Source organism: Scyliorhinus canicula, chromosome 6 (genome assembly GCF_902713615.1).
Source record: "Scyliorhinus canicula chromosome 6, sScyCan1.1, whole genome shotgun sequence".
NCBI lineage: Eukaryota > Metazoa > Chordata > Chondrichthyes > Carcharhiniformes > Scyliorhinidae > Scyliorhinus > Scyliorhinus canicula.
Window position 1 is genome coordinate 189,698,703 of NC_052151.1, and position 10,566 is coordinate 189,709,268.

The following is a 10,566-nucleotide window of genomic DNA, read 5'->3' on the forward strand; positions in this document are numbered from 1 at the left end:
CTTGCATGACTAATGAGCCCGATCCAGGAGCCACATCTTTTGATGGCATGTTTGGTAGGCGTTTCCGGGAGGTGGGATCAGTCCTTGGACTCTGGATCGCTGGTATTTCTCTCTCAGGATATTTTTCCAGGCCTCCTCTTGCCATTGGGTGACCTCGAAGAATTGCTCAATCAGGAGGTACCACTAAGTAGGTCTCTTCTGAGTAAGGGTCTCCCAGACGTTGATGTCCATGTTACATTTCTTGAGGTAAGCCTTCAGTGTGCCTTTGAAGGCGCTTCCTTTGTCTTCCTCTAGTTCAGAAGCCTTTCTTGAGCTGATCAAAGAAGCTTTGTTTCGCCAGTCGGGACTCTGACATTCTAAGCACATGGCCGGTCCAGTCAAGTTGGTTTTGGATGATCATAGCCTCTATATGCTGGTGCTCTTGGCTCCTTCAGGGACGCTGATGTTAGTGCGCCTGTCCTCCTGACTGATGCTGAGAATCCGTCTCAGACATCACTGATTGTACCTCTCCAGGGCCTTGAGGTCCTGTACATAGTCGAAATTTCAGTTTCTGAGCTGGATAGAAGAGAGTTGGGAGAATGACCACCTTGTACACACGGATCTTGGTGTCAGCATAGATGTCACGGTCATCTAAGACTCACGTCTTTCGGTGTCTAAAGGAGGCGCTCGCGGATTAGATACAATGTTGGGCCTCTGCATCAATATCAGCCTTGGGTGAGAGGTGACTCACCAGGTATGGGAAATGTTCCACGTTATGTAGGGTTTCTCCATCGATCAGGGTGGAGGAAGAGACTGGATTTTGCCCTGGGACAGGTTGGTAAAGGATTTGAGTCATCTTGAAGTTGAGGCTGAGACCAATTCTTTGGTGTGCTTTCACAAAGGTGTCAAGCCTGACTTAAGAGATTCTCTTTTGAGAGAGAGTAGAGATGGCGATGTCATCTGCTTACTGAAGTTCCACAAGCGATGTCAGTGTTGTTTTGTTCTTGGATTTCAACCAGTTGAGGTTGAAAGGTTTGCCGCCCTTCCTGTAGACGATGTCCACTCCACTGGAAGCTTGTTCTTGACAAGGATGGTGGTCACAAGATGGAGAAAATAGGTGATGGCGACAACTCATTCCTGATTAACTCTAGTCTTGACCTGAAAGGTTTCTGCTTTATTTCCATCGATGAGGAGTGTCTCAGACATCTTGTGATGGAGGAGTTGGAGGATGCCGATGAATTTCTCTGGACAGCCTATCTCTGACAGCGTCTTCCACAGCACTTCCCAACTGAGTCAAAAGCTTGGTCAGATGAACGAATGCCATGCAGAGTGGTTGATATTGCTCCTGGCAGTTCTCTTGACGTTCCCAAGCAGTGAAAATCATGTCCGCTATTTTAAAGTTTGGTTGGAAGCCAAGCTAGCTTTCTGCAAGGACTTCTTCAAAGAACGGGAGATGGTGGCAAGCAAGGATTCGGGAGATGGCCCTCCCAGTGATGGAGAGTAGGGATATGGACATTCCTCGCTAGTTCCCACAGTCCGCTTTGTCTCCTTCCTTGATGGCGATGACGGCATCCCTTACGTAGGCAGGAATTTCATCTCTGTCCCAGATTTTCAGCAACAGCTGATGGGAAACGACGGGTGACCTTTTCTCCTCGAGGTTTGAAAATCTCCACTTGGATCCCATCCACTTCTGCGGCTTTTCCATTCTTCATGTGTTTAATGGCGGCTTCAACTTAGTCAACACTTGGTGGGTGGGAGTCCAAGATCATCTTTGATGGGAAGTTGGAGGGTTTCCTCCAACACGTCCTTATCCATGGTTGTATCACGATTGACAAGTTTATCTTAGGGTGAAACCAATTCCATGCTTCCGGGCTGATCCTCTGTTTTCCTCTCCGGTCCAAGGTATAACCACTGCCATCCTCCCTCAGCCGCCCTTCGAATGCTCTTTAGGTCTCTTGCAACATCAATGCTGAAGTGCCCGAGTTCACGGGCAACAATTCTCCATTCCAGTCGATGTCTTGCTCATTATCATGAGGGTTTGTACATTCCAGGTTCCAAAATTTGATCGTCCTTTAAAAGATGCACATGCAGGATCAGACAATTCAGGCTGGGCCTCCTTCTCTGATGCAAGATTGAGATTCCTAAATTCATCTACCTTTTACAGTTTTTTTATGCCTTGAAATGAGGAACAATAATGGAGGGCCAATAAAAACAGGATTACATGAAGGGACTTGACAATTTCCATATCACCAGGATACGACACAAATAGCAAGAAAAGTCAAAATTCTGTCATGAACTACTGCAACCTGTGATTAAAACAATATTTAATAAAGTGCTGTTAGCAAGGTCACTTACGACGCAAATGTCCTAATGGGAGCTGAAAAAAATGGCTTGCAGTGGAAAGAAGCAACTGCAAAGAGAGGCTGAAGAGAAGCCTGTACCTGTTTAAACAGCAACGGTAAGACAACAGCAGCACACGCTGTCCTACACTTTGAAAATAAATGCCTGTGCAAAGTTAAGCAGAAAATCAGTTAGCAGCTATAGCAAGCACATTTCTCCAACCTGACCATCTTAGATTGTGGCCAAAAGGAGGCCTTCTCATTCTTCACCAGGCAGTCACTTGATGCACCAAGGACATCTGGTCTTATTGGCCTCAGTGTTTATAGCCACTGAATCAGTAAAAGTATCAACTTACAAAAATGCAATCTTCAGCCGCAAAATAGAACCACACAAAAATGGCAGAATGGAAAAGAGCAGCAGGTGAACCAAACCTTCCATGTCAGCCCTTATGGAAGAGCATAGCTATCAATATAAGATAGTCACCAAGAATTCCAGCTGAGAATTCAGAAGAAACATGATTATCCAAAGAGTACTGACTATGTAGTACTCTGACCACAGGGAATGGTTGAAGCAAATAGTAGATACCTTCAAGGGGAAACTAGATGAGCATATGAAAGAGAGGGAATAGAGGTTCACATGGTAAATGTAAAAGAGGAATGATGGGAGAAGCAAAAACACCAGCACGAACTGGTTTGGTTGAATTGCCTGTCTGTGTGTTATGTATAGAATCATAGATTTTACAGTGCAGAAGGAGGCCACTCGGCCCATCGAGCCTGCATCGGCACTTGGAAAGAGCACCCTACCCAAGCCTCCACTCTATCCCCATAACCCAGTAACCCCACCTAAGCTTTTCTGGACACACTAAGGGCAATTTAGCATGGCCAATTCACCTAACCTGCACATCTTTGGACTGTGGGAGGAAACCGGAGCACCCAGAGGAAACCCACGCACACACAGGGAGAATGTGCCGATTCCACAGACAGTGACCCAAGCTGGGAATCGAACTGGGACCCTGGAGTTGTGAAGCAACTGTGCTAACTACTATGCTACCGTATTGCCCATGTATATTCCGCGTATATTCATACTAAGATAGCTACACTTCTCATGTCCCTCTAACTGTCCTCTCATCACACTTCTCAAATACTCAGGTATATCTGGTATTTTATTAAATTGATGAAAGCAATATAAATGCATTGTTATCTTTAGTTTTGAATTTTGGTATATTTTTTCAGTCCTTGGTGAGAGCAGTGCTGGCAAAGGTAGCATCTGCTGTCCATCCCAACTGTTCCAAGATAAGGACCCTCAGAAAATCAAATGAAGCAATTATCATGTCCAATCATCAGCAGTATCACTCCAAGGATACTGCCATCTTAGAAATCTTGTCATTCTTGACATGAAATGTGTCCCGCTATAAGATGGCTACCTTCAAATGTACACAAAGACCAGTAATGAATACAGATAAGCACAAGGAATAATCAATGTGTGACCTTCCTTTAAAGTAAGAACCATGTCTCATGATAAATTAAAATTCACTCACATTTAAACTTTAAAACAATGTTTTCTATCCCTGACCATCATACCATAATAGTCAAAATTGCCTTCAATGCAAGAGCAAGCTAGATATTTTAATATGTGGCATAATGATCGTGCAAAGATGCAATCAAATCTTTTTTACAATGTGCAAATATATTATACTAATCCATAGGCTTAAATCATTCTGACTGAGAAATTAAAGTAGGACATTGTCTAAAACATATTTTTCTGAAGACTTGGGAAAAGATTCTCCGGACTCCATCCAGATTACTTTGGTTGGCAACTAATAATTGCAGGATTGTGTGACACCAGCAGACAGAAAACACAGTCACCACTACAACAGTATACAGAATCCAATGTGGGTACCTTAACACACCATTTCGCAACCCAGTGTTTTGTAATTGATAGGTACAAAATAATCTAATTGTTTCAAAAGGAAAGAAATGTTCTGGAATAGGAAGTTGGAATCCAAGTAAATCAATGTTTTAACCACACTTTTGCAAATACAGAAAACAAATTCAACCATACTTTGGTAAGTGCAGAATTTCAAGTTTATCCAAACAGAATGAATGCACCTCGGAATTCCTTCAAGAATGACTGAAGAGACGGAAACGCACACAACTTGTTACTGTTTCCAACCGATTTAGTATTAGTCAGGATAAATATATACTTGCTGTTGCACATCAGGTGCTGGCTCTGGGGCACCATCATCAATACTGGAGGAACTGATCCGAGAGAGTGAATGTCACATATTCAGTGACAGCTCAAACAATCACGCCCCTCTGCTACATTAAACAGCGAGGGGTTTGATTCAAGTACTGGGCGTGCCATCGCTTTTATTTTAACCCAATCCGTGCAGGTTCTAATAGGTGGATGGGACATTTTCACCAGTCACAGGAGGGGGGTGACAGAGAAGGGCGTGTGAAGTCTCCAGGTGACAGCTCTGCCAGTACAACCCGGCACAGGCCAGAGGGGTGTGACAATGAGCAGGCCGGATGAATGGGGGTGGGAGTGACTGAGCTGGATTAATGATTGGAAAGTGTAGGCATCCCGCTTCCTTCCTTTTTAAAAGGACCTTGAGACCGAATCAGGCCGCCTCCTGGTCAGACTGACTGAGCCGCAGACCCCCACCGCCCCCGGTACCTTTGGCCTCGCAGTCGGCACAGTATTTGTTGTCCTCCTCCCGCAGCAATTTTGACAGGATGAGCTGGTGCTGCTCGTTCTGCTTCTGGGATTTCTCCCGCTCCGAGCGGGTGCTCATGATGCCGCTGTCCGGGCACACGGGCTGGCCTCCACCCCGGGCACACAGGCCCTGTCTGTCGGTTTGTTTGCTTGTCTCCCCGGGCTCTCAGCACAGTCTCTCTCCCCCCTCCCGGGGACACTCACTCTCCCGGCTCCTTTCGCTCCCTCTCCTGGCTCCTTTCGCTCCCTCTCCTACAACATGGCCGCCGACCGGAAGCAGCGGCGGCCGACTCACTCCCTAGCAGCGCCACAACAACGCTACGTCCGCCCGCATCACAGAGTTCCCCCGACTCCCCTTTGGAAAGGGGTGGCAGGGCAAACACAGGTCGATCCGCATCGTTTGCCTATCAGGCTTGCAATCGGACTTTGTCAAAATTTGCGCAACTTCGATCTGCATTTGAAGTGCGGCGGAATCCCCCCCCCGGTTTGGGAGTTCCGGGACGGTTCACCGCTCAGAAGCGGGTATCCGTGCGCCGGCCAGCAGACGGGCTGACGTCAGCAACCTGGATGACGAGCTTTCCCCACATCACAGGTATTGGCACAGAGGGCGGGGTCTCGGGCGAGGGGCGGGGCCTCGGTATGAGGGGGCGAGGGTGGGCGGGGCCTCAGGATTGTGGGTGGGTGCATCTGGAAGCCCAGGGAAGGGGTAACTGGGGGGGGGGGGGGGTAGGGGGAATCATGTGATGTCAGAAATAACTATACACATTATGTATGTATCTGTTGTACTATTTGTTTTTAAATCCTGGTTTAACATACAAGCAGGCAGTGTGCCTGCAAAAGGTGCAATAAAAATGTCATAAAAGTGTGATCATCATTCATTCCACCCAAATATTTTTTTACAAAGAGGGGCCAAATGGAAAATTCCCTGGATTGTAGATAATTTGAGACATTATGTTTAGATTTAGATAAACAGGTCATGAGATCTGAAGGGAATAAAGACCTAATCCACAGATTCACCACTCTCTGAGTGAAGCCATTTTTCCTCACCTCAGACCTAAAAGGTCTTAAACCCCTCATTGCCAAACTATGACTCCTAGTTTTGTAATCCCCCACCATCGGAAACGTTATTTCTAATTCTACCCCGTGTTCTCCCCGTGTCTGCGTGGGTTTCCTCCCACAGTCCACAGACGTGCAGGTTAGGTGGATTGGCCATGCTAAATTGCCCTTAGTGACCAAAAAGTTTAGAAGGGGTTATCGGGTTACGGGGATAGGGTGGAAGTGAGGGCTGAAGTGGGTCGGTGCAGAATTGATGGGCCGAATGGCCTCCTTCTGCACTGTATGTTCTATGTTCTACTTACCTCACTAGTCACTACCTGTCAATCGGAAAAATACCAATTTAGTCCAACTTTTTGCTTCCTGCCTGCTAACCAGCTTTTTATCCATCTCAAGACATTATTTCCAATCCCATGTTCTTTAACGTTACATAGTAATCTGCTATGTGAGACCTTGTTGAAAGCCTTCTGAAAGTCTAAATAAACCACATCCACCAGGTCTCCCTGGTCAACTCTATTAGTTACATTTTCAAAGAATTCCAGTAGATTTGTCAAGCGTGATTTCCCTTTCATAAATCTATTCACACCTCATCTGATTATGTCACTGCTTTCCAAATGTAGTGCCATAAAACCCTTGATAATGAACTCTAGCAACTTCCCTACTACCGACGTTAGGCTCACTGGTCTATAGTTTCCTATTTTCTCTTTACCTCCCTTTTTGAATAGTGGGGTTATTGTATGCACGCCAAGGCCCCAAACAATTGGTTGAAGGGCCAATGAATCTGCTCTTGGTGGTGGTGTCTGAGGAAGGGTGTTGGCCCCTCCAGCTGAACAAGCAGATCATAGAAGCAGAAGATGGCCTTTTGGCCCATCGACCCTGCACCAACCCTGTGAAAGACCATTCTACCTACGCCCAATCCCCCGTGCATTCCCCATAACCCTATCAAACCTTTTGGGCACTTTGAGACAATTTAGTATGGCCAATTCATCTAACCTGCACATTTTTGGACCGTGGGAGGAAACTAGAGCAACCGGAGGAAACCCACGCTGACACGGGAGAAAGTGAAAACGCCACATAGTCACCTGAGGTCGGAATCGAACCCGGGTCCCTGGTGCTGCGACAGAGCAGTGCTAACCACTTTTCTACTGTTCCGCCCTTAAATGAGATGAGGCCTTGCGTTACATCTGTTCTGATGTGCATAGTGTTGCACTCCCTCAGCTCTGCACTGAAGAATGACCTGGATCATATGTTCAAACCCTGGAGTGGTTGCATCCTGCATCCTTTGAGCCAGAGTTCACAGTACTACCAGCTAACCAAGCTCACACTTCAAGCTTGATGGGAGTTTTACATGAGCAATAGACCGGACACACGACGCGCTTTGCTGTCCACTCAGAAGCTGAAAAAGTGCTGTGAAGCAACAGTGCTAACCACAGGAGTCACCACGGCCACAGAAAGACTGGAACGAAGGGGCAGGCAATCGAAGGAAGCACCAAGGGGGAGCACAGAGACAGACCGACATGGGGATCAGATGCCCAACACAAAGCTACAAGAAAAAGGTAAACACCAACCAAATAACCTACGGTGAAAGAAAGGGCCTAGGATAAGACCCAGAAATAGCAGAAGGGGTGGGGAGTGAAAAAGTACAACATGTAAACGGTTATCGTCTCATCCATTTTTTTTTCTTTGTGTGTACAGTGCAAAATGCAAAATGTAATAAAAATATATATTTTTTAAAACTTTGGAAACTTCTTACTTTGTGCTGCTATTCTGTATTGTTTGTGAAAACTTCATAATTTTCTTCATAGCCAAGTCATTGTAGAAACGGGCCTCTTTTTGCAACACGAAAGTTGGTGTCTTCCCAGGAACTGATGTTGGCCCTTCGATCAGTGCTCCACTCTGTCGAGTCTGATTTATCTACTGTATTTCTGTGTCTACAAGCTTTGGTCCAAACATGTGCAGGATAGGTGGATTGGGGGTGGCACGGTGGCACAATGGTTAGCATTGCTGCCTACGGCGCTGAGGACCTGGGTTCGAATCCCAGCCCTGGGTCACTGTCTGTGAGGAGTTTGCACATTCTCCCTGTGTCTGCGTGGGTTTCACCCCCACAACCCAAAGATGTGCAGGTTAGGTGGATTGGCCACGTTAAATTGCCCCTTAATTGGAAAAAATTAATTGGATATTCTAAATTTATAAAAAAGGAAAAAATAAAGGTTAGGTGGATTGGCCATGCTAAATTGCCTTTAGTGTTCAAAAGGTTAGGAGGGTTTATTGGATTCAGGTGATAGGTTGGAAGTGAAGGCTTAAGTGGGTTGGTGCAGACTCGATGGGCCGAATGGCCTCCTTCTGCACTGTATGTTCAATTAGTAGGAGCCATTCCAGAGGCCAAAGAATTTTGAAAAAATTACTATTTCTAGGGCCACATCCTTAAATACTCTGGGATGAAGATTATCAGGCCCTGGAGTTTTATCCACCTTCAATCCCATTAATTTCCCTAAACCCATTTCTCTACTATGACTAATTTCCTTCAGCTCCTCACTAAAACTCGTGTTTCTCAGAACGGCTGGTACATTATCCATGTCTTCCTTTGTGAACACAGACGCAAAGCCCGAATTTAGTTCCTCAGCCATTTTTTTTGGTCCCCGTTATGAATTCCCCCATTCCTGACTAAGGAGTTTACGTTAGTTTTTATCAATCTTCCATGGGCAGCACAGTAGCACAGTGGTTAGCTTCACAGCTCCAGGGTCCCATGTTCGATTCCCAGCTTGGGTCACTGTCTGCACATTCTCCCCATGACTGCGTGGGTTTCCTCCGGGTGCTCCAGTTTCCTCCCACAGTCCAAAGATGTGCAGGTTATGTGGATTGAACATGCTAAATTGCCCCTTAGTGTCCAAAAGGTTGGGTGGGGTTACTAGGTTACAGGGTGGAGGTGTGGGCTTGGGTGGGGTGCTCTTTGGGGTGTTCTTTCCAAGGGCTGGTGCAGACTCGATGGGCTGAATGGCCTCCTTCTGCACTGTAAATTCTATGATTCTTCTCTTTACATACCTATAGAAACTTTTACAGTCAGTTTTTCTGTTCCCTGCCAGCTTTCTTTCCTATAGTATTTTGCCCTTCTTAATCAATCGCTTGGTCTGCCTTTACTGAATTTTAAACTGTCCTCAATCCTCAGGTCTATTGCTTTTTCTTGCTGACTTGTATGGCTCTTCTTTGAACCTAATACTTTCTCCAATTTCTCTTGTAAGCCATGGTTTGGCCATGCTTCCCTTTCTACTCTTGTGCCAAATAGGAATAAATAAACTTTGGAGCTTATTCATTTGTTCCTTAACTGCCTGCCGATGCCTGTCCACTGTCCTTCCTTTCAGTAATGTTTCACCATAGCCAGCTCATGCCTCAGGCCATCATTGTTACCTTTATTAAGATTCAAGACCCTAGTCTTAGAATCAACTACCTCGTTATAAAGAATTCTATCACATTATGGACACTCATCCCCAAGGGTTCTCTCACAACTAGATTGTCAACTAATCCTTTCTCATTACACAACACCCAGTCCAAGGTGGTCTGTTCCCTTGCTGTTTCCTCAATGTATTAGTCCAGAAAACCATCCCGTAAACACGCCAGAAATTCTTCCTCAATTGTACTGTGACTAGTTTGACTCATCCAATCTATATGCAGATTAAAGTCAACTATAATCACAGAAGTTCCTTTAACACATGCATCTCACATTTCCTGTCTAATGCTATTCCCAACATTATCACTGCGGTTTGGTACACCACCCCTGTGAATGATTTTTCCCCTGTGGTGTTTCTGAACTCAACCCATTTGAACCTGTATTATGAATAAAGTTTGTTCTAATATAAAAGATACATATTCGTTAGCGGAATCACTCCTAGAGTGAAGTAGCCATTCCACACAGTATTAAAAATGGAAAAAGAAATGTTTGGGGTTCTTGTTCAGTATCCTAACAAATATTGTGGATTGGTCTGGGATCATAACAATTAGGAAACCCGGTGACTGGGGAGAGGGGAGCATCAGGAACCCTAGTGACTGTGAGGCAAGGTGGGGGGGAGCATCAGGAAACACAGTGACCAGGAGGAGGTGGGGTGTTTCAGAGTGTAATTTTGAATGCAGTGTTCTTTTAAATCTTCTACTATATAACTGTTTTACTGACTGATGAGCCATCAATTGCATGAGAGACGAGTTGCTTTACAAAAGTTAGGCTTTAATAAACTAGAACGTAGCCCTGCGGTTGCCTACAATAAAATAGACGACCTCCGGGAGTTTGACTATTTATACCTCGGCGAGGAAGCGTGGTTAACTCAGCCTCTCGACCAATCGGAGAGCTGTCACATGACTGTTCTCAACCAATCGGTCGAGAGGCACATGACCGACCAGGGCCAATGGTAAGCCGGTGTTCTGCCCCAATGGCAGACAGCTATGCAAATCATATCACCACACTGACATCTGTTGAGGGTTCTGAGCATG

General features: G+C 45.6%; 1 protein-coding gene across 5 annotated transcripts in view; it reads right to left on the bottom strand.

Moving 5' to 3' along the window:
• The window catches only part of smap1 (small ArfGAP 1), a 329,292-nt gene extending 323,951 nt beyond the window's left edge, over positions 1–5,341 (bottom strand). For 4 of the 5 annotated variants that reach the window (XM_038800670.1, XM_038800673.1, XM_038800671.1 and 1 more), the window contains exon 1: positions 4,996–5,341. In XM_038800670.1, coding sequence (XP_038656598.1) covers positions 4,996–5,113 — 118 coding nt within the window. In that variant the 5' untranslated portion in view covers positions 5,114–5,341. The remainder of the gene's footprint in view (positions 1–4,995) is intronic. The other variant, XM_038800674.1, reaches the window with a different exon arrangement.
• Between the last annotated feature and the right edge of the window lie 5,225 nt (positions 5,342–10,566).